Source organism: Chaetodon auriga, chromosome 12 (genome assembly GCF_051107435.1).
Source record: "Chaetodon auriga isolate fChaAug3 chromosome 12, fChaAug3.hap1, whole genome shotgun sequence".
NCBI lineage: Eukaryota > Metazoa > Chordata > Actinopteri > Chaetodontiformes > Chaetodontidae > Chaetodon > Chaetodon auriga.
The window spans coordinates 12052572-12079436 of record NC_135085.1 but is presented as its reverse complement, the minus strand read 5'-3'; the positions used below and the strand labels follow the sequence as shown (position 1 = coordinate 12079436).

The following is a 26865-nucleotide window of genomic DNA, read 5'->3' as shown; positions in this document are numbered from 1 at the left end:
TTTAACATAGCAAAAGTATAAAGAACTTAATAATACCTTTCTAAAAATAAAATACTACTACTGCAATTACAAATGCTAACAATAATAATAATAATAATAGTAGTAATAATAATAATAATAATAATAATAATAATAATAATAATGAGCGTTTATATTTCTTTTATTTAATGTTGTGTATTAAACTCTGTATTATTTATTTGGCTGACAGTCAGGTGTTCGGTGTGTTAGCTGTCTAATCACTCTGCTCTCTAACTAACAGAAATAAATGAACAGTCGGTCAGCTCCAGGAGCACATCGGCACCGGGCTCGGTGCCGGTGATTGATGCGTGTACAGCATCCTCTTCCTCACCCACGGCCGATATACAGATACTGCCCGTTTTATCTGACTGTGTGACTCTGTGTGTGTGTGTGTGTGTGTGTGTGTGTGTGTGTGTGTGTGTGTGTGTGTGTGTGTGTTTAGTCGGGAAAAATGAGAAGCTTTAAAAACACTTCTGTTCAATTCGTTGTGTCAATAGCCTGTTTGTCTTTTTAATTTTTATGGATTTTTATATTGTTCTCAGTGATTCAGTTTGCTGCACAGGACGAATTAAGAAATAGTCAATCGAAAGGAAAGATATTTACAGTTTTTTCCATCTGTCGTATTACGTTTGTTCATTAAACCTTCACAGAAGATAATATTCCCATAAAGAAAGGCAGATTCTGCCTTTAATTCATCCGTGACAATGATCAGTTTACTAAATAAAGCTAAAGAGAACTTTAAAAAAAATCATGTTTTTACAACTTTAATTTATAGTAGACCTACAAATTAGTCAGATATATTTTTCTACTTTTCGATTTTCTTATATTAAAATAAATCTAAATAAAAAATATATTTTCAAGTATGATTTAATGTTTAAGGCTTATTTATTATTAGGAAGTAGAAAACATTAAAGAAAAGACACACACACAGTCACACACTCATATATCACGTATTCAGCTCTCTGTGAGCTCCGGGCCTGATGTCCTACAGCCCAAAATAAACCTCAGAGATAAAACCAAAGATTAGTACTGCAGTCTTTCACAAATTTCAACTTTTTAAGGGCATGAGGTGAACAACAGTTTCAACTGAGGACAGCCTATAAACAAACCGGAAAAGTGTGTCCGTGCTGACTGTTTCTGCTGGATATCATAAAGCTCCGTGGTTAAGCTGTTTCCTTCTAAAGTTCAGAAATTGATCGCTGTGTTCGATATATCGATCATCGATCTCGTCCATCTCACTCGGCGCTGTTTGCTAAACGGCATTTGTGTGAGATCGTTTCCGTGGTTAGGCTCTGACCTGTAGCACAGGAAGGACTGGCACCAGGAATATGTAGGAAAAATAAATGTCAGCCGTGTTTTTTTTATTATTATCTATCGAGCAGAGGGCCATTCAGACCCTGATCCTCCCTCCTCCTCCTCCTCCTCCTGCTCCTCATCGTGTCGGCCTGTAGTTCAGCTTCTTACATCGATGCTTCACAGGCACGACGACATTTCGATGGTGAGAAAGAAAACAAAACGTTCAACTTATTTATTTGATCGAAAAAAACGTGAAATTTCTGCAAAACGCACCACGTGATTGTGTTGTTTTGCTTTTGCACATATTTGAACACATTTCTCTGCACGTGGAAAACATGGTGCTTTTCTCACTTTGACAGTGAGATCCGGCCCTGTGTTTCTGAGGCTAATTCGGCTACTTTATTATAGCAGTGCTTGGAATGCTTGATAATAAGATAATAATAAGATCAAGATAATACGTGCACGTGCAAAGGGAAATGTAGATTTAATGTGAAAAGTCGATGTGAAAGCAATGCAGTGCAATCTTATTCATACATTCTATTCTCTTATTTATTTATGTATTTAGGTATTAAATCTCTGCAGAATGACAAGGCATTTGTGCGTGTGTGTGTGTGTGTGTGTGTGTGTGTGTGTGTGTGTGTCTGTGTGTGTCTGTGTCTGTGTCTGTGCATCTTCTTTACAGTACATTCATCATTGAAATGTTTGTGATTTGTTGTGGATTTTATATAATTCGTCAGCTTGTGTACAATCAGTATTCATCTTGAAAAAGACTGATGAGTTGTGACACCAATTATTAAATAAAGTAAGAACCTGGAAAAGAGGAGAACTCTTCAAAGGACACTGCAGCTTCGTGGTTTAACCCACAAATAATCTTGCCTGCTGTCCAGCTAACAGAACATATGAAGCACATTAATAAAGACCAAAAATATTGATTGCATCTTTGCTTTTTTTCTGTAGGACGACCAAGCCACAGCTACAAAAGGATATTGAAATGCAAAAAATATCTAAGCTGGCAGAGAGAATTTCTGCACCAACACTGTCAGAGAGGTTAAATTTTAAAGGAATTTACAGTATTATTGCAAAAGAAAATAATGTCCTGCACATTGACTGCTCATTGCTTTTCAAAGTAGTTCATACAGCAAATCAGAAAAAGAATTATGTTTCTTATTTTTCCACGTTGGATTTTGTCACCTCTGTGTTTTTTTCTGAAGTCTTTTTCATTTGTGGAGATTTTACAGCTTCTGTGGTCGAAAGCTGGGTGACGTCTGTCACACGTCTTTGTGCTAAGTCAATTTTTACCCAAACATTATCTAAATATTGAACACGCAGCTGTCTGTCAGTGTAATATTATTTACATGTGCATGGGAGAAAATATATAATTTAGATGCATTAATTAGTAAAATTAATCTCTCACAGAATCATTACAGCACATGAGGCAGTTTGTGATTAAATAGAGACACTGACAGTGTTTCAGTGCAGGGAGGGCATCATTTAAAAAAGCAATTTAATCATGAGCATTTTCTATAAAACCTGATATATAAGATATGACAGATTCAGAGAGCGGCCTCTGACTGTTGTATTGGACATTTTCATCGCTGTAGTCCAGATATTTTCTCCACGCTGCCTCTGTTGCAGTACTTAACTGCGCTGGGTTCACTTTCGACGGAGGAACGACAGTGTGTGTCTACAAAGTGTCTTCTATCACCTTTTTTAAGAAAGAAGGCAAGTCGCCCTCATCAAAATCAAACACGGAGCTACTCACAGCCAAAAGGAAATGAAACAATATCACAGAATGTAGAGAATATAAAAACAATAACTTTCCATCTCCACTGTGTCTGTGATTATGAAAGAATGAAAATGCAGGTAATACATTAATGCTAGAAATAGTTAAGATTGTTAAATTTGGTTGTATTTGTCAGTTTTTAGCAACACGAAAGCAATTAGTTTATATATGTTTACAAATGAATTAAAAAAACCTACATTCATTAAAACAACTCAGCAATGAAATCCACTTGCTCAATTGCCACGATACTAGAATAACAAATTAGGATCTTCTTGTCACAGAGCTGTAAGTCAAGAGTTTATGTGCAGTTCACGGTAAGATAACAACAAGATGGAGAAGACCGAGCGCCCTTTTTTATTTCTGAGTCATTCTTTCCAGCATTTTCGCCACATAGCAATGGTGACGTTTTCATTAATCATATCTCTTTATCCAGTAAAAATGCACAGGAGTCCAACTTCTCCAGCATCCATATCCTCTCAGGCTCTGGTTGCTAAGTAACAGAAGGAGAGATGTATTGAGACAGAATAGTCAATCAATTCTCCTGCGAGGTGTGTGTGTGTGTGTGTGTGTGTGTGTGTGTGTGTGTGTGTGTGTGTGTGTGTGTGGTGTATCACAGAGCCATGTTGTTTATGCAGCTGAGTGTACGTCTCTAAATAAAGTCTGGGAGAATATACGTATGTTTCCAAAGCTATGGAGGCAATTTAAATATCTGGAATATCCCTTTATCTTCAAGCAGCTTCTGATTTAAATGGACCACAAATTCCAGCGTAGTTTCCCACACTTGTCATTTCAACCACTTAAAATTGAGAACAATGTCATCCTCAGCCGTTTTATATCCAAAGATCACACATTATTCCTCCTCCAGGGATTATCTGCTTCACATCACATCACTCTGATGCAGTTCAAGGCTTATAGGGGAAGCTCTTATCTTCACTATACAGAGGCAAAGCGGCAGATTATTAGTCAGCTGGAGCAGAGGAAGACCTGTACCCAAAAGGGATGTCATTGGACATCATTAGCTTGGCCCCCGGCTTGAAAATGGCTCCAAAAACAAACAAACAAAAAATGATTTTGCTTAGGAGAAAAGATTTTGTTCTTCTTGAACAGAAAGGAACAGAACTCCTGCTCTGCGTGCAAAAAGGCCCTTTTTGTGCATGTGTTTGATTCAAGTTGTTTCCTCATCCAAATCGAGGGTCTAGTGAAAGAGTGTTATATGTTGCACAGATTGAAATGTTCTATGAGACAAATAAGTGAATTTGATTTAAATAAGATTGACTTGAGAGGTTCTGCAATGTCTGCAGAGTACGATGAACTGTACTACCTGCACTTCGCCATAGAGAGAAAGGTCATCACCTGGGAAGGCGACAGTTGATCGTGAGGTGGAAATGGCAAAATATCAAGACATATCATTCTTTATCAGCTTAGCTTTTCGACCTTCTGCATGAAAATATGTCAGATATTTGCTCTGAAAGCTTCCATGTTTGCCTGCTGAGCTTCCAATGCTTAAGAAATTGAGCATAACCAAAACAAGGTGTTCAACGGACAAGTAGAAATGTACAGATTTACTTTAAACCACCCTCTCCATGTCTGTTTCCCTCAGGTCTCCTACAGCAGGAGGCAGAGAAATATGCTGGTTTCATACACTCCATCGATTTTGCCCTCGAACAAAGACAGACAGAGAGAGAGATGGAGGTAGGGAGCGGGGAGAGGAGGAGGGAGAGAAATGAGAGATAGATGAAGAGCACTGGCCGCAATGGTAAATTTTCCTGTTTTATCTAACGCACAGCTGACACAGATTCCGTTTGCCCATCATTGGCAGCTGGAAAAGGAGATACAAGGATGAGCATTTAATGTCGGGACCATTTAAAGGTTGTGTGTGTGTTTACTTCAGTGGAGAAAACACTCATCAAGCTGCCTTTGAGCTCAAAATGTGCAAGAAGACGCCGTTTGCGCTGTGAATGAGTGTGACATAGAGCGAGAGATGCAAACAGAGAGCAACAGGGAAGAAGAAGAAGAAGAAGAGAGAGGAGGGAGAGAGTTGGGCTGGTGTTAAGGTGATTAGTCTGGTGGGTTGGCGATAGAGAGAGTTGATCAATAACCTATCGATCTCCCATTGCGAGTGTCAGGGGGGTAGTGGGAAAGAGAGGGAGGGTGAGAGAAAGGATAGGGAGGGAGTCGGTCCTAGCTTGACTTTTAAAAATCCTTTACTCTGCAGATGACAAATAACCCATTAGATTGCAGGAGCTGGAAAAATGTGGAAATCCCTCCTGCTGCACAAACACACACACACACACACACACACACACACACACACACACACACATACAAACACTCACCTGTGCATATTCTGTTGTTGCAAATATTTCTCCCTTTCTCGTAAGCGTGCTATAGGCGATTTTTCAACCATGGCTGCATGCAAAAGAAAAATCATTTCTGTAAGTAGTGTGGAGGAACTATTGAGCTCAATGCGGTGAAGTTACTTAGCAGACCATTACTTCAAAGAATTCCTCTAGGCTGAAATATTCACTGAAGCAAGTCTCACTCGATACTCACCCTGAATCCTTTTAAAATGTTGTGCAATAAGTCTATTAGAAGCAGGTGACACATTTGAATGCAAAACAAAAGGCGGGTGAGAAACAAAGCTGCCTACCTTCACTTAATTTTCAGTGAATTTTGGGGCAGCTAAAAGACAAATGTGTTGTATCCGACATCCAATATTCTCTGTTTGGAGCATTAATGATATAAGATCTTGTGGAAATAATGAGATGATGACAAACATGGCTATTTACCATCCAGTCCCTCAGGCCTCCTCGCAGACAAGAACGCTATTAAAGATTGAAAAATGAGTACTGAGAGAAAATACTTTAAAAAACAGTTAACATGGAGAGCGAATGAAACCAGATGACACAGAGAGACATCACGGCATGCGTGCAGTGTATCTGCGTGCAGGTGTCTTTGTTATGTGTGTCACTGGCAAAGAGGTCATGGTGCTACAAGGTTTGTCGCTCCCTGGTGTAATCTGGGCCGTGAGGGTCAGAGTTGAGGGGTGAGAGGTGAAGCGTCACTTGGTCGTTGAAAATACCACTGAGCCCAAAGGACGGATGTCAGGGCAATAGAGGAGAGGATGGTTATTGTCGGCTCCTGTATAGTACCGGAAGTCTTTCACTACAGCAGGTGGGGTTGAAGGATCCGGTGCATGTGCATGATATGTCTGCATCAAAATAAAAACACAGCACTTTTCCCACCATGAATCACCGCCGTGCTCCGCTTTCTCTTTGCAGAAGCTTCGAGATTTGAAGGCGGGGAGTGATAGATTCTGCTCACATTGAGGCTCAGCTCTCAAACAGCCATTATCATTACAGTTCCTGCTGACTTCAGGCCTCGTTTGGACAAATGGAGAGAGCTTTAGATGTTTGAGGGAAGCCATGTCTGTCAGTGGATAATGGGCAAAACACAAACCTATTCATCCGGTCCTTTCTTTCTCAACCACACTCAACTCTGTCATCCCTCATCCTGCTTCCGTTTCCTCATTTTCCTCTCGTTTCTCCTCCGCCTGCATCGCTTTCTCCTTCTCATGTCCTTGTGTCCTGCGTGCCACTACTCCCCCCACCCATGCCTCCCTCTACCTGCTCACACAGCACCTCCCCCAACCCCCAGTGTCCCCGCTGCCACGCAGTCTCTCAAATTAATGTAGATATTGACAAGTGATGGGCCTGGGAGGCATAGATCATCAGGAGGGAGAGGAGAAAACGGATGGAGGGCTTCCCCTATCACCCACCCTACTATAGCTTACTTAGCTATCTGTGGCTGCCCAGCTAATACCCACCAAAGTTAACTCTCCTCCCTCAGTTGATTTAGATCCTCTACAACACAGAGATGGAGATAAGATGAGTATTTTTATCACCTTTTCAGACAAACACAAATTTACACAAAATGTCAGGGTACATAAACACCTCACACACCAAATCCAGCACTACATTTTGTCCAATGTAAACTGGATAAGGTGCTGCTAACAATGTACAAAGGGCCAGTTGGTCAATACGCCAATTACATAGATGAGGGTATGGAAAGGGCAAATGATAGCCAATCAGTGAAGTGCTTTTACTGTCGTCCTCCTAGAGCTGACCCTCTGACCCCGTTTGATGACCCTCAGGCCAAAGGTCATCTCTCATGGGGTCAGAGGGTATTGCCATGCTGCTGGCCAAAGAGGCGTTGCTATGGTAATGGCACTGAATGGCAAGGTGTGGCGTTCAGGAGGAGAGGGGTCGCTGTGGATGTACAGAGCAGTGATGTGATGTTACTCGGTTTGTTTAAGCTGCATCCAGAGGCAGCTGGTGAACATTTTTCTACAGCAGTGAGGCCGTGCCACCTCCAGCCAGATTCAGTTAACATCCCAGCATGACTTTACTCATCATTTATGCATTTAAAGCATTTTGAAAACTTTTTAAAAAAGTTAAAGCTAAAACCCCCTTTGATTTGGATGATTATTCACTGGAATTTACAAGATTTCAATTTGCATTTGAAAGATATCTTGTTGAAAACATGAAGATGAACAATTATGCGATCATTTTATTCATATACTATTTAATGATATGCACAAATTACACGTTTTTAGGAAAGTGTAAAGAATATGACAAAAACAAGATATCAAACTTTCGATATCTTGATATGAGCAAAGGTCAGTGTTTTAATGTTGTTTTATATGTTGTGTAAATAAAACACAATTATATCCAGTCAGGAAATGTAACCAAGTACATTTTACATACGTGTTGTACTTCAGTATAATTTTCAGGTAATTGTACTTTACCTGAGTGTTTCCATTTTATTCTATTTTATACTTTGTCTTCACTACACCTCAGAGATAAATACTGCACTTTTCATAATTACTTTTTAATTAAAAATGTAAAATACAAAACTGTATGATCAGTTTATCAAATACGATGCATTGTTACAGATTAAACTACCAATAGGACAGGATGTAGATGAAAGCAGCTCCACCTTGACCAATGACAACATTAAAGTCCAAATTACCTATTAATACATAAATAATAAAAATCCAATGATAATATTTTGCATTATGAGTAATTTTACTTTTACTTTTGAGTATGATACTCACCTGACCTGATTCCTGGGAAACATATACAGTGTCTGTCTATAACAAAACACCCCACGTTTCTTAACAGCGCACTGTTTTGTGCTGTGTTGCACCATCTTGTGGTGGTTGTATACAGTGTCACTGTAGTGGGTCCTTCATGGCTGTTTCTGCACTGTTAATGCTACTGGTAAATCCCAAATAAACCCTATTTATTCATCTTTTGTCACGGATGCATTCCCTTCTCTCTACGCTCTTTCAGGGAGCAACATTCCTGGAGACATGTTAGTTCCTGTTCTCCTTGTCTGACAAAATAATCTTAACTTAACATCCACTTACCGGCATCTTTAAGGCTTTCTGACTCATCTCACTTGTCTCATGCGTGTTTTGGAATGTGACAAAGTACATTTACTCAAGTATTATAGTACAATTTTGAGGCGCTTGTACTTTACTTGATTGTTTCTTGTATGTTTCTTTCTGCTTCTGCTCCACCACATTTCAGTGGGAAATATTGTACTTTTCACTCCACTACAGTTATATGACAGCTTTAGTTACTTCAAACAAAGAGCAGCATGAACACAAATTATAATCAACAAATAAATTCTGTATTATCATAGGTACAAGGAGGTATGTACAGTAACTGAAATTAGCTCCTTTCGTTCAACTACAAAAACTAAAGCCCCGTACACATTAATCAATCAGTCAATAATTCTATTCCAATTATATAGCATACATCATTCTTAAATGGGACATTCTGCTTAATGGGTACTTTTAACTTTTGGTCATATATTTTTTTGTTTTGTTTTGTTTTGTTTCTTTTTCAGCTAATGCTTTTGTACTTTTACTCAAGCAGACATTTCAGTGCAGGTCTTTTATTTATGACAGGGGATTTCTACACTGTTGTACTGGCGTACTGGTACTTTTACTTTACCTTTTACTCAAGGAAAACATCTTGGTACTTGTCCTACTGCCTAAGAGGACACTGCACTGATTTACATTTAACCCTAATCCTCTCATTTCATTTTAACCTCAAACAAAGTCAGGCCTATTTTTTATGTTTCATGGAGGGACCCCAAAAAGAGTCTCCAAAATATCACACACACACACACACACACACACACACACACACACACACACACACACACACAAAAGACTGCACTCCACGGACAAGTTTTTCGACCAGGTATGTAGCCAACAGAAAAAGTCACGACTCAGCAATGATCTGCATCCAGTAAAAACAAAGACAGTCCGCGGTCTTTGAATGCTCCCCGCACCGCAGCAGCTCTGTAACAGCTGGTCTCTGTAAAACTCAGGTCACCTCAAGGCCGACACCGAGTCAAGACATATATATATATTGTGCGTGTAAAAGCTAAACCGTGAAACTGATATCTTCCCGTCAACGAGGGCTCGTGATCAGATGTCCTTGGTGTGGAATTTCTGCAATCCGTCTGAATCATCTGGTGATAAGATTCAGACACCGTTCACTGACAGACAGACACACGTTTGCAACATATGGATGCGTCGCACTTGCAGGTAACTTTGCCGCAGAGAGAGGGGAGAATAAGGGATATCTGAGAAACCAGTTCAGCACGTTTTAGATAACTGCGTATTTCAGTTAAACTGATTGCACCTCCCCGGTGTGTTTGCAGTTTGCGCACAGCTGGCTGTCTTTGCGGCCATGTCGGGTGGAAAAGCGAAAGACTTCGACGAACTTACGGCCTTTCTGGGCGACTACGGCCTCTTTCAAATTCTCGTGATTGTTCTGCTCAGTATAAGTGCGATTCCATGCGGGTACATGGGAATGATTGCGGTGTTTGTTGCAGACACGCCAGAACACCATTGCAAAGGGTCGATCAACTGCACGCGGAACGGCACCGATGCGGAGCAGAGCAGCTGGATCGGACCCGATAGCTGCTCCCGGTACAAACTGAACGGAAGTCGGACGGAGACAGCGGGATTAAACAATGACACCGAGCAATGTGAGGACGGATGGGTGTATAGCACTGAGATATACACCGCCACTATCGTGTCAGAGGTATGTGACCGCACAGGGTACGGGCTGAAACTCTTCACTTCACTTTAAGATTAGATTTATCCCGAACTTTGTCTTTTTGTAACACTTTTGTCTGTCTTCTCATCTCCTGTTAATTACAGTGGGATCTGGTGAGGGACAGTGCGTGGAAGGTTCCCTTTTCCACCTCCTTATACTTCGCAGGAGTCCTGTTTGGATCCTTGATGTGTGGTCACCTCTCAGACCGGTAAGCAGTGGTGGAACAAGTATTCAGATCACATACTTTGCGAAACATGCCAATACCACAGTGAAAACACTACCAATAAAAATCTACAAGGTAAAAGCATTTGATATTATTTTAGGATTAATATTACTGCTGCATTATTCTGTATTTACTGCTGCTGAAGTTAAAGGTTGAGCTGATTGTAACTACTTTATATACTGTTGAGTATTTTAATCTACAGCAATGCAACATTATCTATAAGATCATCATGTGTTTGTAAGCATCACCGTCCTGTGAGAACCTCGTATCTCTAAGAAAGGTTGAGAAAAACAGAAAGGGTAGGAATGACTGTAATCTGAAAAGTAACTAGTAAATAAAGCTGTCTGACAAATGTAGTGGAGTAAAAAGTCCAATAAATCTGTCTGAGATGTAGTAGAGTAAAAGTAAAAAGTCACATGAAATGGAAATACTCAAATAAAGTGCCTTGAATTTGTTCTCATGTACCATAAAGTCCAAAAAGCAGTTTGATATATGATATTTTGTCTGTGTGAAAACTACATTTACCCTGGACTCTGATATTGAATTCATTGCTTCCTTCATCCACCCATTCACTCATTTACCCACAAAATAATTTAGATGTATGTTTGCATGGAAATGCATGTTTCCACTTGAAGAGAATTAGACCTCCTGCCAAAAGGGTTGTAAATGCAATAACACTGTACCTATTGCTCAGTGACTCTGTCAGTTTGTCTCAAATTTCATTTAAGGACTTAAAGATTTCCTTCCAGAATGTGTCTTGAACTGGGCAAGCAGGGTCGACATGTAGCTTGACTTTCACTGACTTAGAATTGGTAACAGTGAGTCAGTGCAAGACCTTAAACTGGATAAGTCCACGTGTGGCACAAAGAGCAGAAGTGTGCACTTTATCGTGTATTCCACCCCATTCACCAGAGTCCTGCTCTTGTGTAGGTGGTCCAGCATTTGTGGAGTTATAGAGCCAGTCACTGTATAGATAGAAGAGATTAGACCTTTGGTGTTGAGATTGAAATCTAGAAAGCGGTCGATTGGAGATGGTGTGGATAAATTTGGGAATAAATTGTCTTACATATGTATTACTGATAGTGAAGCAAATTAGGAAGGTGGATTTTTAATAAATACAGGTATGTTATAAGTCTGGTATGGTTGAAAGCAGCCGCAGATTATGAGAAGAGATACGTCTCTGTAAAAAAACAGTCTAATCAGCTGAGAAAACCGAACGTAGGGCTGCCCCCAGGCAAAGAGCAAGTTCCTTTGCTAGGATTTCCTAGGAACCTACATTGAGATAGACATGAAAGACTCACATGGATTTTATCTTTATCAGGAAAATTGGGGTGGGGGAAATGTGCCTGGACCTGCTGACTTCCCATACTCTATAGCTGTGGTTGCTTTGATAATTGCAGATGGTGTGTTGATCTCCATTGTCTTACAGGTTTGGCAGAAAGACAGTGTTTTTTCTCACCATGATCTTACAAGCAGTCACCGCCTTGGTTCAGGCCACCTCTGTCAGTTGGGTCATGTTCTGTGTCTTCAACTTCCTGAGAGGAATTGGCCAGATATCCAATTACATGGCGTCACTTGTACTGGGTGAGACAGCACATAAACTTCTGTCAATCTCAAAAAGTCCCTGTCTCTACCTCTTCTCAGGTATCTTTCTGAAGTTTAGCTTCCTTCTGTCCGTGTTGCATGTTTTCCCCTCAGGCAAGCTATGCAAATCACTGAATGGTGCTCAGGCCATTGAAGGAAGCAATAAATTCAATGTGGCTGCAGTGAGTTTTATATATATACGTTCATGCTCTACCTCATCTTCATGCCATGCTCCTGATCCTCTTCTCGCTCAGGTTCTGAGATGCTGAGCCCGTCTGCCAGGGTGAACTACACTGTGTTGGGCCACTGTCTAGGTTATGGCATTGGCTACGCCTTGTTGCCACTGTTGGCCTACTTTATACGAGGCTGGAGGATGCTGCTGGTTGCTTCTGCCATCCCCAGCATCTTAAGTATCCCAATGTGGTGGTAAGACATTGATGAATGCCATAGATCAGTGCTCTTGTTCCATGTCACATGTTTCATGTCTTTTCATGCAGGTATCCTCCTTTGTTTAAATTCAAAATCAGATTCCTTTCTCCTGGTTTGATTTTAGTTTTTTTTCTGGCACATTACAACATACACAAACTATACACAAAGCCATAAAAAAGACAATCAAACAACACAGATCAACCCAGGAAGTATAGAAAGTGCAGATATGCCGGGGCGCTTCAGTTCATGTAATTAACCCAAAAGAATGCAGCTCTCTGTCATTACCATGACAGCTAGACGAGGCTCATCCAGACCTGTTCTCAGTGCTGATGAGTGTCTGTCATTGTAAATTTAGCAGTTACATAGTTAAGCTCTCTTTTTAATGTCTAGAAAACCTGTCTGACTCCTCTGTGTCTGTCTTGAGTTCATATGGTTCAGCTCCACCGATCTCGATCCTAATGTCTGTTCTGAATTCTGATTGTATGAAATGATTTTAGTGCAGTACCAGATGCAAATACATCCCCTTGACATCTTGACATTTTTCCACATGTTTAATGAACATCTGTCTCTGCTTTTGTGTTCAGGGTGATTCCAGAGTCTCCACGATGGCTTCTACAGAAAGGTCGAGTGGAGGAAGCTGAGCTTGTCATACGTAATGCTGCCAAAAAGAACAATGTCCCTGCTCCTGAGGTCATATTCAGGGCTGATGAGTGCTCATGGCTAATGGTATTTTTTCCATTTTTACTGCTCATGCTGTGAAAGCTATTGTACTCCAGTATAAAATACAGGTCAAACTGTGTGGAGCTCGTACTTTTGACAAAGCAGATACTACACAGTGTGACTCTTCTGTTTCTTTTCCTATGTGTCTAATTCAGCAAAACAAAGGTGAAGAGGAACACACATACACTTACGTGGACCTGATACGCACCCCTAATATAAGGAATATTACAATTCTTGGTGTTTTCATATGGTAATGTGGCTTTTTTCTCTGTTCTTAACTTTCCTGATTACAGTTATAGAATACAGTTTATTCTACCCAGATTCCAAAAATGTTGGGATGTTGTGGAAAAACATAAATAAAAACAGAATCTGATAATTTGCTTTGCTTTGACTTTAGACTCTATTGAAAACAGTACAAAGGCAGTATATTTTTTGTTTTATCTCATCAGAAAATATTAATAACTTAGATTTAGTTGTTGTCTGGTGTTAGTCCAAATAGTACCTTTAATAGTTAAACCAAATGGAATGTAAACTGTAGCTTTTCAAAGCAACTTGAATAAATGATGCCAGTGTGAGGAAACTGGGCACAAGATGGCCCCTTCAAAGTAAAAATCCTTTGGAGATCAATGTATTATTTCAACACAGTCTTCCATCTTCATCCAGTCCTGATTTTGTCTTTCTGCAGGATGTCTGTGGCCTTGGTCTTCTTTGGCCTCTCTCTCAATACCAGCAATCTGAATGGAAACGTTTACCTCAACTGCTTCATTTCAGCAGCCACTGACATTGCGGCGTACCTAATCACTAGGCTGCTGATCTTCCATGTGCCTCGACCCATGTTCCTCTCCTCCGCAATGATGCTCTGTGGTATCATGTTCCTGATCATCCAGCTGGTTCCTAAAGGTGTGTATACTCTTAAGAATGACAATGACTGAATCAGAAATGTCTGAAAATACTAGAGGGCACTATTTTTATGTAAAATTGCGCTGCGTTGTCTCATAATCCTGTTTGTGTTCCTCAGACATGCCTGTCCTGTTCCAGGTGTTTGCCATAGTGGGAAGGATGGGCGTGTCTTGTGCTTACTGCTTCGTGTATGTGATGTTCACTGAACTGACCCCCACTGTGGTCAGGAATATGGGCTTAGGGATCCATTCCACGGCTGCATACACAGGCTGCGTCATTTCTCCCTATTTGATCTACATGGGCAAGTGTTTCTTGGTTCTTTCCATTTTTGTAGTTGTATTTGTGTATACCGTTGAAACCAAAGTTAATACCATGATGCCATGATTTTTTGAGTTGATTGTCATACCGTGAAATTCTCATACTGCTGACGAGAGACTTTCAGGCTCCGCGAGCCAGTTTGCAACACAGAGTTTCTGTATAAGTTTGAACTGAATCAGTGAGGTGGAGTGCCCCTTTAAATTCTAAATCCCAACATACAAAACAAAGTTCAATACAATAAAACATTCAATACGTGTTTAATAAATTGTAAGGTCTTTACATTATTTAAGGTTTTTATGCCAATGAAAAATTCTGGTATTCTGGAAGTTGTGGCGGTTAGTATGATTACATTGAATGACTGAAGTGACACATAAGTGCACATACCAATCATAGGTCAAAACAAAGCCAAATTTCACTGATTCAAATTTTGCTCTTGTCACTGAGCTGAGCCAAGTGATGTGGCTCACTAAAAAGAGCAGGAAGTCCCATCACTAGTATTATCAGTGGAAAAACTTAACTTGATGTTAAATGTAAGTCACAAAATTGAAAAACTTAATTGACACAACACCAAGATTGGATTATCCTGCATTGTCTCCCTTAAGAAGAAGTTTGGGCATTCGAGAGACAGAGTCAATGTAGCGGCACACAAACAAGCTACAGTTAACACACATTTATCACACCCAGATCTATAAGCACCAGAACACACACACACAAAACAAAATATTGCCCATTTCATCCAACGAGAGCTTTTCAGCTGACTAATGACTAGTGACTGACTGTAGTCATTGTTGTCACACTGTTTGACAGGTCAAAGGTTTATTTTGGTGTTCATGTTCTTCATAGTTTCCCTCTAATTACATACACTAAAGTATTTTAAAACCTGTTTTGCCGCATTTGCTTTCTTTTGTTTTAGCATGATTATCCTTTAGCTTTGTTGTAAAGATGATCTGGTTTTGTTTATCTTGTTTTGATTTTATTTGTGTTTTAAGTGACTATTTGTTAACAGGCCTTTTCAGATCAGACAGTCTGACTTGTCATAATAGGAAAAGCACAGGTGTTACTACATTAACCATTCTTTTCAAGTGTTGCAGTAAGCCATGACAGTGTGACAGTGAGCCATGACAGCAGGGCCCTGAAACTGAAGCAGATAAATGGAATTCAGCCAACATTCATTTCCCTATTCACACCTCTGCTTTCACTCCTGTGACAAGTCAAACGTCTTCTGTGAAAAAGGCCTATGATTGCAAGTGATGGAAATAATCAGATCGGTGAGGATTCTAACTGAAGCACTGTTTATTCTGTTTGCAGGTACGTACAGCAAGTTCCTGCCGTACATTATTTTTGGCACAGTCAGCATCATGGCTGCTGGTCTTAGCATGTTGTTTCCAGACACCAGAAACAGCAAACTTCCTGACCTTATCAGCCAGGCCAAACCCCTCAGAGGGTATGTCACTGTGTGCATGTGTGCATGTGTGCATGTGTGTGTGAATAATGATTGCCAGAAATAAATATCACTACTAGGGCGGCATGGTGGCGCAGCAGGTAGTGTGCGTGCCTCACAGCAAGGAGGTCGCTGGTTTGATCCCCGGGTCGGGCAGGGCCTTTCTGTGTGAAGTTTGCATGTTCTTCCCGTGCGTTTCATTAGGTTAATTGGTTCAGGGTGTACCCTGCCTCTCGCCCATTGCCAGCTGGGATAGGCTCCAGCCCCCCGCAACCCTGAAGGGGATGCGCGGGTATAGAAGATGAATGAATGAATATCACTACTAGTCTTGCTCTCTAGTCTACTCTCAGGTCTGGAGCTGCATTTTCAGTGTCAGAGATGGTGATGGTTTTGAGCTAATTGTGTTGATCGGAGTTTTGGAGTTCCTTTATCTCTCTGTTTATGATAATGTAAATTTCAACAGTTCTTCTCTCTGGTTCATCTGTCATTGTTTCTCTTTGTATCCTAAAGCTGCTGCTGTCCAAAGGAAACAGCCACAGCCCAGTCAGACGCAACTGAAGGCTGTAAAGACACGAACAAGAACTCCCCCTGCTGAAAGATTATCACTGCAACACAGTATTTCTGTCTGGTCTAATGTACTGACCAATCTTTAATGGTGCATTTGAGTGAGAACCTCTGAGTTTCTCTGATCTTTTCAAACACAGTGCAGAATAAGCGCTCAACAGAATATGTCATCTCAAAAAGATTTGTACATGTTTTGGTAGTTGTATATACATGTAACAACTGCCTGATAATGGAATGAAATTTATGATTGGGTAATAATGGGTGGCTTCAGGATTGTAGGGCTACATGTTTTAGTGTAAAATATGATGATCGTGGACTTCAAATTCAAAATGTAATTTTTTTAACTTTTAGAGTAGTGTTTACTCAATGCCGTCACTAGTCAATGAATCAGGGTAACCATTCTGTGGACCCAGCTGGAGAGGGCACACAGTCAGTTGGTTTTGATTCTTTGTTAACACCAGATTTGTTAAGGAATTTGCAAAACTACATCCTGCATTGTTATCCTGTGGCCCCGTTTTGTAGAGGGGTCCTGAGTGAAAATGTTGCAATATTGTTTTTTGTGCATATTCTTCAATATTTTTTGAATGGTTGTTTAATAAAATTACCACAAACAAATGGACGCAGAAATAAGCAAATGAATGTGTGAACTGTGCCTGATGGGAACTTGGATGACAGGGTGTATGCACAATGCACAGAAAGCAGTAAGTGGGGTGTCAAGAGGGGCCAAACAGCAAATATTTCAAAGATAACTTAATAATTGCTTAGAAAGTAAACATAAGATTTACTGTCATGGTGATTTTTAAATAACCTATATGTGAGGAGAGTTGAGTAATTGCATAATCCTGTTTGCACGTAGTCATTACTGCACAGCTGACTGTCAACATCTGAAATATCGCGAGACTGATTCCATAGTAGCACCGGGCAGTGTGAGACTTGCTAGGCCCCTGGACTGTGCCGCGCCCCCACCTCTGCTGCTCATATTGGGACCCGGCCGGTGTCTGTCTGCAGAAACCACACACCTGCCATCGGAAAGACGGGGCAAGGATAAACTAGCAGACACTGCAGCCTCATTAGGCTGTTTTTTATGGCTTAAACTGGGTGGGGAACAGTAGTGAAAGCGTTTGTGAAGTGCAACAGTCGCTTGCTATCAGCTAGCGTTAAGTGTGGGACGTTACCATCAAGCAACAGTCAGCAGATGACGTTAGCTAGCTAGCTAACGTGAAGTGCTGCTAGTTATGGCTCTGGTTTTGAAAATATTCTGTTTGCCGTTACGTTGTAGCTAGTCGGTTCATCTTAAATTATTTTTAAAGTCACTTATTTCACGTGAGTGCAGTAACCGTAGTGCCAATTATTGTCCTAATCAGTGTAAGTACCGTTGTCTCATCATTTAAAACAACTAATCTAGCTAACGTTAACTTGACATTAGCCAAGTAGCTAACGTTAGCGTTATACAGCTCCACTATATTTAATAGTTTGCAGTTTTGCTCATTGAGTTGTGAAACAGAAAGGGAGTCTGAGGCCAAGCTCTTGTACAGGGTTGAACCCGATACTAAAGTTGTGTCATATTTACTTTGGTTAAGTGTCCAGCCTGATCATTGACAGTAATCTGACAGGAAATTGAAAGTTCATAGATCGTTAGTCCAGGTAGCATCCACAGCTGATCACAAAAAACATTACCTTGCCATTCATTTCCAGGCAGAAGCCTCTACGTCGACAGAGGATAAGCTTGGTAAATTATCATTTGTTGCCCAGAGATAAGTGTCACTTAAGCTCAGCTCATAGTTTACCCACAAGTGAACATGGCTCCTAAAAAGAGACCGGTGCCCTTAAACATTGCTCCTACTGGCGATGGCTTATCCACCTCCAACAACTCTGATGTTACATCTGAGTAAGTTATTCTACCATTAATTACAATTAACTATTAATATTCTTATATACGTCAATATGTCTGTCATTTGTGCAATCTGAAATATGCTTTATTTCTGCTCTGTGTCAATTTTCTTAGGGCCAATTTAGAAGCACTAAAAAAAATACTGGCAGAGTTGGACCTGGATGAACAACAGAAGAAAAGGTTAGAAGCTTTCCTCACCCAGAAGGCCAAGGTGGGCGAGATGAGAGACGATGACTTCCATCGTATCTGTGAGCTTGGCGCAGGGAACGGAGGAGTCGTCAATAAGGAATGCCATAAACCTTCAGGAATAATCATGGCCAGAAAAGTGAGCTCTAAATACACTGTTACTTCAATGATATGAATATGATCACACTGATTTCAACCTGGTGATCCTGTATCAACTGGTCACACAATAAAACACATTTCATATAACAGTTGTCTTTTCTGTTCAGCTGATTCATCTTGAAATTAAACCTGCTGTCAGAAACCAGATCATCCGAGAGCTTCAGGTGCTGCATGAATGTAACTCTCCCTACATTGTGGGCTTCTATGGAGCGTTTTACAGCGATGGAGAGATCAGCATCTGTATGGAACACATGGTGAGGAAATTGGAGGGGGGTGACTGTGTGTGTGGGTGGCCAGAAAAAGGCTATTTCTGTATTGATCAATTCATCAGCACATGATAATTATCTTATTTTGCTACTTTGCATATTATAATCTATACCCATGCTGAAGGTCAGGTACAGAAAGCCTTGAACTGACTTGGGGTCCTCGTTTCTGACATTGAATCAAGGAGAAAATAGTAGATCCTCTCTGGCTTTCTATATGTAAGCACCATGTTTAAGTTTTTCCAAAGTAAAAAGGGATATTGTTAAACAGCAATCAATATATAGTTAAAATGCTAATCTTAAATTCTCCTGAATCTACTGTTGTTTATATTTCTTCTCGTTTGTACATCGCTTTAGTCAAAAGCATTCCATTCTCTTCCACACAGTGAGGCATTCGGCTTATTAATTAAACACTGCTATTGGATTGTTACTTGGTATTGGCAGATGTCCAAATTCAGGTATTGGAATCGGATCTGAACTGAGAAAAAAAAGTGGATTGTTGCATCCTGAGATGTAATCCTTTGAATCTCCATGTACACAGCAGATTTGCTTTTAGAAGTCTGTATTATGACCTGTTGTATTCTTTGATGTCTCACTTAATTGTGCAGGATGGTGGATCTCTGGATCAGGTACTGAAAGAAGCTAAGAGGATCCCTGAAGAGATTCTGGGCAAAGTCAGCATTGCTGTATGTTTGTTATCTTTTATATTGTGATATTGTGTCCTATTACATCATCAGCATGAATGAAACAGTGGTTGGTTTAGATAAAACCATTTCATCAAGGCTTAAAAAGATCAAGCTTTATACTGTATAGAGCTCAAAATAAGCCATAAACGTAATACACACACACACACACACACACACACACACACACACGGACCTGGATGTGCTTCATGCTTGTTTCTCTCTGTTGTTTTCACATTAAGGTTATTGTCATTATTGACTTGTGTAATTTCTCCTCTTTTTGAAACAGGTTTTGAGAGGCCTTGCCTACCTTAGAGAAAAACACCAAATCATGCATAGAGGTACTAATTTTTTCATTAGTTATCACTGATTCTTGAGTTTCACAGTATAGTTTCATCTGCATAATGCATAATGCACAATAGCAAGGTGCATTGCGTTGAAAATGTATGAAAATCTAAACGTTAACCTTTATGTTAAGATTGGTCAGTACAATTGTTGGGTCAAGAAAGTCCCCTTTGACTCCATGTTGTTAAAGATGTCCTGTCTGTCAAAGCTTTTAGAATATATCCTTTACACCCCCAGACGTGAAGCCTTCAAACATACTTGTGAACTCGCGTGGGGAGATCAAGCTGTGTGACTTCGGTGTAAGCGGGCAGCTCATAGACTCCATGGCCAATTCCTTTGTTGGGACACGATCCTATATGTCGGTATGTGGGTCCTCTCTGTATGGTGCCTTGAATATTGAACTGAGTTTAGCTTCTCCACGTTACTCTGATCTTTTGCCTTTGTGTCTAACTTGACTTGTTTGTTGTGGCTATTCAGATTAAACATTCCCATCCGTCATTGTTTTGTGTAGACCACTATCCTCCATTAAAGTATTATTAACCTAAATTGAACTACTACCTCAATTTAAAGGTAAAGATAATATATTAGAAACCAATCCACTGACAGTTCTAAGCAAGTGTAACGCCAAAACTGCATCTTAGCTATTTTAGTTCTGATTATTATATGCTTTATTTTGTTGATATTATGTTAATTGTTGACATTGTGTGTTGTTTATGTTTGCTGTGTAGCCTGAAAGATTGCAGGGAACCCACTATTCTGTGCAGTCAGATGTGTGGAGTATGGGGTTGTCCCTTGTAGAGCTGTCAATTGGACGCTTCCCCATCCCTCCCCCAGATGCTAAAGAACTGGAGGCCATATTTGGACGTTCCATCTTAGATGGTAGCAAGAGAGAGACACACAGCACTTCAGCCAGACCCAGACCACCAGGCAGACCTGTGAGCGGTGAGCAACACACATAATTTAACAGTTTTGTACAATTGCTATTTTAAACCGCAATAGGTAAGTTTGCTTTTACGCAGCTCTAGGTGGCAGCATGAGAAATAATGAATGCCATAAGGGAGAGTTTAGTGTTTTATTTTCCTCTGACTTCTCATTTGCTCTTGTTGTGGAGACAGTTTACATTTCATTTTTATGGTTCCTGTTAGAAAACTATATACCTGCCATTGGAATCTAATTTATGGCAAAATAAGACAAAATCCAAGCACAGAATTCTGTAGGCTGTTAAAATCAGTGTTTTCACATAGGTCATAACATTTACATTGCCCCTTTTTCCAGGTCATGGTCCTGCAATGGCCATCTTCGAACTACTAGACTACATAGTAAATGAGGTGAGAATTGAAGCAGTCGTCCAAAGAACAACTAAAAATTGCCCTCTTATTCCATCAAGTATTCACTGTCATCCTTGCAAAATTCAGGAGGTGTCTCTCTCTGCTGTTGGTGATATGATCAAATGTTCACCGAGCTGTTTTTGTGTGTTTCAGCCCCCTCCCAAACTACCACATGGCGTTTTCACCTCGGATTTCCAGGACTTTGTGACAAAGTGGTGAGACAACATTTTAGCCTGAAAACATAACTGAGTTGTCCTTTTGACACACACATCTTGTGTGTATGTAGCTATCACAAGTTGTGTTGTGACCAAGCTCCTGAAAGACTCCTCTCTCTCCTGTTGTTTTCAGTCTCATCAAAAATCCAGCTGACAGGGCTGATTTGAAAATGTTGATGGTGAGTGTTGTCAGTTACACTATGGCTTAAATTAGAATTTAACCTTCTAGCTTTTTTCTTTGGGCCTGTTTGCACTGGCAACATGTGCAGTGTCTGACAGGTTGAAGGTCCAGACCACAAAAATAGTTTGTGTACTAAAACTTCAACCAAACTGGTATTGGGGTTAAACTCTGATATGTCCAATATCTTATCTTATTTGTTTGTGTGTTTTGTTACAGAACCATACATTCATCAAGCGGTCTGAGGCAGAGGAGGTAGACTTTGCAGGCTGGCTTTGTAAAACCGTGGGACTGAACCAACCTAGAACTCCCACACGCCCTGCAGACTGAACACACACTCTGAACACACACACAGTATGTACATGTAAAAACATGGAGAAGCTGCTGCCTAAACATACACATCTTTGGTTTGCCACATGCTCCCTCAGGTGAACCTCTGAAGTGTCCATCTATCAAAGGAACTCTACTCACATGTAAGCCAGGTGATCACATGCAAGGAAAGATAGTGTATCTACAGTTTGGATTGGACTTTATTGCACCTTTTGTGCAATCAGTACACAGGGATTCTGTCATCCATACATACTTCCTCTTAAATCAGTTCCAACATAATTTCTCTGAATGTGTGATGGCAACATAGAAAACATTGGTCATTACTTATTTGTGTTAAGTTCAGTTCTAGATTTTGGGCCATTAAATCTCTTATTTGGAGACTAACAAACCTACAGCTGCTAAACTGGAATCCTCGTATAAATGCAAGACTTAGCATTTGCACTTGTCACAGTTATTCCACCTATGCCTAGCGTTCAGCACTGCTGCACTATTTTTCCTTGTTTGGCTGATAAATGCCAGTTAGGCTTTTGTTCAGCCTCACCCAGCATCCTGCAGTCATACAGACTTTTCGTGCAAGATACCCCTTGTACACAAATTAAAATACCTTGTACTGCCTGTGTAATTTTAGGACATGTTTCTTTTTCAACCCTGTTTCTCAGTTTCCTTGTCTGAATTTGTCAAAAGAGTTCTGAGACTTACAGTAACAAGTGTGTCAATCCCAGTTATCCATCATTGTCAAGCATCTGCATGCATACAGGCAGAGACATGGATTTGTTTCTATGTGTTATGCAAGCACATTGAGACATGTTTGTTACCAAACAGGTTGGCTTAGGTGTGCCTGTGTTAGCAGGAGATAAGTGAGTCTAGAAAGTTTTTTTTTTGTTTTTTTTTTTTCATTTGTTGCTGTGATTTATTTCTACAAATTTTTAGATGTGTTGAGGTTAAGCACAATGTTTAGAACATTTTAGCATGACCCTCATGTCAAAGCCAAAAATAAAAGAAAAGCTCCAACCTTAAATGCTCCCTATGTATGTTTGGGTTGTTAATTGTAGAGCTGCATCCTCAGCTGCTTCTGGTACCATTAGTTTCAGATTAGCCACAGTGGAAATACTAGGAATTCATGCCTGGACAGTACTGGCTGTAACAAGACCGGCAAGCTGTATTGTGACTTACTGAGCAGTAGCAGCAGAAGCAAATTTCTTTGTATTGGCTGTAATGCAAACAACGGCATCAATTTGCCTTTTAAGCGCACCCTGTCTTGCGACAGGAAGAGGGTTTTTTGCTCCTTTGGTCCTACTTGTGTACTTCCTCCTTTAAGTAAGGGTGTAAAGATACAGATGTTTTTTATGGTAAAATCATCAAAAGCTTTGTCTTTATAAAGTCAGAATTGTCAATAAATGGTACGTATTGTAACATAAACATGAGGTCTTCATTTGTCAGAATATCACTTTGCTGTCTTACACTCATTTCACCAGAAGGGGGAAGCATATTAGCTTGAATGCACTGAGGACTTGAGGAACAATTACTAACTAAGCATACCATCAGACAGGAATATCAAAATATACTTGGTACTGTGTGTAGTGTATTGTGTATACATTGCTGCAACCAAGTGAACTCTCCCTAATACTGACTCAAAGCAAGAACAGAGCACTGAAATAAAGCCCTGCTGAAATGCATGAGTCCTCCATTTAAGTTACTAGCACAATGATTCATCTGTTTGGCTCATGTGTAGAGTGATAATGAAATGTCTTTCCTTGAATGTCTGTCAACTTCAGGCTGAAAGCGTGAGGCCTTGAGCTCAGAGAAGGACGTAGTGTTGCAGCATGTGGGGAGGCGAGGTCTGAGCAATGTTGATGGGAGGGGGACTGCTGCAGCAGAAAAACAGCAAAGTCTGCAGTCATTAATATGCAAATATGCAAATGAGAGGGTAATTAAGATTGGGCGTTTGTCAGTGGCTCTTTGATTGCTAATGAATTCAAATCTGCAAGAAAGGGGGAGGGGATGATGAGCTAAAAATGAGGAAAAAGAACAGGATGGCATTGTGCTTGTTCTTTGGGGGAAAAAAAAAACAAGAAAAAGAGTGAGTGGTCTGCAGAATGTAAAGACCGTACTGAACAGAAGAAACACTGAACTGCTGCTTTTAGACCTGCATGAAAATTTAAAAAAAGATGACAGGCCCCATCCAACACTGACAAAAACAATCACATGAGAAATGGACTAAATGAGTACGTTAAAATTCTGTTTGAGCGCCAACAGAAGCAGAAAGGAGGGGAAAACGGGGCCGTGAGTTTGTGCCAAGACAATTAACCGTGCACACTGTCACTGAGCATTCAGCATGGCAGGCTAGAGCCACCACAGGAAGGTAGAGAGGTTTCTGTTCATTAAGAAGGAAGTGACTGACCCCTGTTGAGAGAGATGCTCAGGTATCTTGGCAGGGTGTATGTGTGTGTGTGTGTGTGTGTGCACGGTGGCAGCATGCTGCGCATCACAAACTGTGTTATTTTCATATTTTTGTCAAAACGGGGGGCCTAGAGTTCACACACGAGCACACACTGCTGTTATTGCTGTTTCAGTGGTCCCTTGACACTTGTACATCTTCCTCCCTGGCATGTGAAATGAGGATATGTATACAAGGAATAAAAACAAATTAAATGTTGTGAAGAATGGGGGAAAACAGCTGTTCTTGTCAGCTTACAGCATGATGACTTTCTCACAATGCTGCACTAAATTTCACAGGGCCAAACACTGTCTACACCAGTGTCACAGTCTGTGATACCCCGTCAAAAACACACCAAAATATTAGACTGAGTCTTGTTGGGAATCATCTAAAAAGAGGAAGCATGCCACCATATCTTTAACTGAATCCAAGCGGCAGTGTGATATTGAACACATTCCCAAAAGCTTGATCCAGGCTTGTAAGAACAAACACTCAAACTAATATATTTGAAATGGGGTGTCAGCAGCTGATCCCAGCCCTGCTCTGTTTGGTGTGTGAATGGCAGTGGAGCACATGAATGTGTTTTGTGTGAGAGAGAGAGGGGGCTGTATTTTTCACAGGAAACAGGAAACCAGAAGTCATAACAGGATGCCCCAGGTTTTCATACTGTACCTGATGCGTGGGTGGCTGCATGGGGGTAACCCATTTCCAAAGCTACAGTGCTTGTCTAGAAGAAGATGAGAGAGCCCAGGAAAGAGTGGGTGGAGAGGAGGGTACACACTTGGGGGATAGGAAAATGGAGTTCCACTCTATATATAGATTTTTTGGTGCGTCTTGCGCCTAACCGTACAACCTTGGTGTTGTTTTGCATCCATGCCATTTGTCCTACTTTTCAAAAGGCAACAAACCATTGTTTGATGTTTTGTGTAGAGCTGCGATATGATCACTTCCATAGCAAATATATGCACCTTCTTTCCCCAGGTGTACTGTAGGAGCTTCGCAAGTGAATCTGTGACATGAGACCAGTTTTGTCATAATGAGGTTGATCTGCTTACGCTGTTGCAAAAATACAGAGCTGAGTTGCATCCTTTCTGCCTCCCTCATTTAGCTGCATGTTTCTTTAACAGTGCAATTCCAAGCATGTATTGCCTGTTGTTATGGTATTTTAAAAAAAAAAAAAAAAAGATTTATTAAGTTCTAAAGGGATAACAGACAACCAGACTTTGATCCCATTGTTAATGACACACAGGTTGGTGCTTGAGCTGCATGTGTGCAATGCATGCTGAGCATGTGTGTGTTTGTGAACCACAAAGTGGATGGCTGAGTTTTCTCGTAAAGGCCAGCACAGATGTTATTTAGGTTGTTTCCTCTTAAACCAGTTGAGGTTTTCTTTAGAAAGTCTCAAAACAAACGTTCACATTAACTGCAGCGTTGTTTACATAACCACCAAGGTACAACTCATGAAAAACAGCAGCCAGGCCCTTTTGTGTGTGTCTTAGATGCTGCCTCATGCTGTAAACTCAAGTCTTTTGATTCTGATTTGACACAAGGAAGTGGCTCTACCATTTCTTTTCTTTTTTCTTTTTTCTTTCTTTCTTTCTTTTTTTTTTTTGCCATTTTCTTTCTATCTTCCATGCACAGATGAAGATAGTCCCTCATGCATTTACATTTTGAACTTAACATGGTGTGGGGTTTTTTTTTTCTTTTCTTTTTCTCCCCAAACACTGAACCAAAACTAGGCAAATGATAAATGCATAATTATATACTGCAAGGTTACAAATATCACACATGTAGGCCACACAAATATTTTTCAGGGATGTATTCATAACGTTTTCTAACTAACTATGTTTTTTCTCCTCAAGCAAACACATGATTATAGTTGATATTGAAAGACTGCAAATGTCAATGTACATATAATGAAATGTAATTTCTCAGGGATCTTTTCATAGTGTTTTCAAACTACAGATGTTTGTTCTACTACTGGGCAAAAATGGCATGGGAATACAATATAATATTTAATACTGAAATATTGTACATATTATCATAGGGTATATGTGGACACTGTGTGTTTTCAGGGATTTATTCATAACAAGGGCATTTGTTGTCTTTGACAATGAATTTAGACAACATGGCCAATAACAATCCACCTTGAGAGAAACTTTCATACAATTCTATCCATGATTGACATAACTGAGCATGGTGGACTCTCATCACACACACACACACACACACACGATCAATTTTGTAGCACAAACACTGTTAAACAGCAAAGCTAAAGTGCAAGCAACTCGTAGGCAAAATGAGACTGCCCTAAAGGTTGATGATGAAACATATTTGGGTGCTTCACTTGCCAATCAAATTTTCGTCGTATACAATTGGTCCCCCCTCTGTTATTATCATTCCATCCTCAACTGGTGTAGTCTGTTGGGCTT

At 40.3% G+C, this 26865-nt stretch overlaps 2 protein-coding genes across 2 annotated transcripts; both read left to right on the top strand.

Moving 5' to 3' along the window:
- Positions 1-4388: 4388 nt before the first annotated feature.
- LOC143329244 (organic cation/carnitine transporter 2-like) lies at positions 4389-17069 on the top strand. Its single transcript, XM_076745053.1, has 11 exons — positions 4389-4458; positions 9839-10224; positions 10344-10447; positions 11892-12046; positions 12301-12472; positions 13060-13201; positions 13351-13445; positions 13881-14095; positions 14214-14396; positions 15722-15857; positions 16365-17069. Exons 1-11 carry the CDS (start codon positions 4389-4391, stop codon positions 16447-16449), a joined length of 1743 nt encoding a protein of 580 aa, XP_076601168.1. The 3' UTR covers positions 16450-17069.
- A 259-nt stretch (positions 17070-17328) lies between these two features.
- map2k2b (mitogen-activated protein kinase kinase 2b) lies at positions 17329-23415 on the top strand. The gene is made up of 11 exons (XM_076745502.1): positions 17329-18306; positions 18424-18634; positions 18762-18908; positions 19526-19603; positions 19890-19941; positions 20183-20307; positions 20674-20887; positions 21221-21273; positions 21427-21488; positions 21622-21667; positions 21886-23415. The coding sequence occupies exons 1-11, from the start codon at positions 18218-18220 to the stop codon at positions 21994-21996; spliced, it is 1188 nt and encodes a 395-aa protein (XP_076601617.1). The 5' UTR covers positions 17329-18217; the 3' UTR covers positions 21997-23415.
- Positions 23416-26865: the final 3450 nt, after the last annotated feature.

Excerpts from the sequence above, each read along its gene's own strand:
- LOC143329244 (XM_076745053.1), top strand. The coding sequence starts at position 4,389 with ATGTCTGCAGAGTACGATGAACTGTACTACCTGCACTTCGCCATAGAG. Across the intron at positions 4,459-9,838 it reads AAAGGTCATCACCTGGGAAG|TTTGCGCACAGCTGGCTGTC; the intron begins GCGACAGTTGAT and ends GTGTGTTTGCAG. Across the intron at positions 13,202-13,350 it reads ATGAGTGCTCATGGCTAATG|CAAAACAAAGGTGAAGAGGA; the intron begins GTATTTTTTCCA and ends TGTCTAATTCAG.
- map2k2b (XM_076745502.1), top strand. The coding sequence starts at position 18,218 with ATGGCTCCTAAAAAGAGACCGGTGCCCTTAAACATTGCTCCTACTGGC. Across the intron at positions 19,604-19,889 it reads TGGGCAAAGTCAGCATTGCT|GTTTTGAGAGGCCTTGCCTA; the intron begins GTATGTTTGTTA and ends TTTTTGAAACAG. Across the intron at positions 21,489-21,621 it reads CAGGACTTTGTGACAAAGTG|TCTCATCAAAAATCCAGCTG; the intron begins GTGAGACAACAT and ends TGTTGTTTTCAG.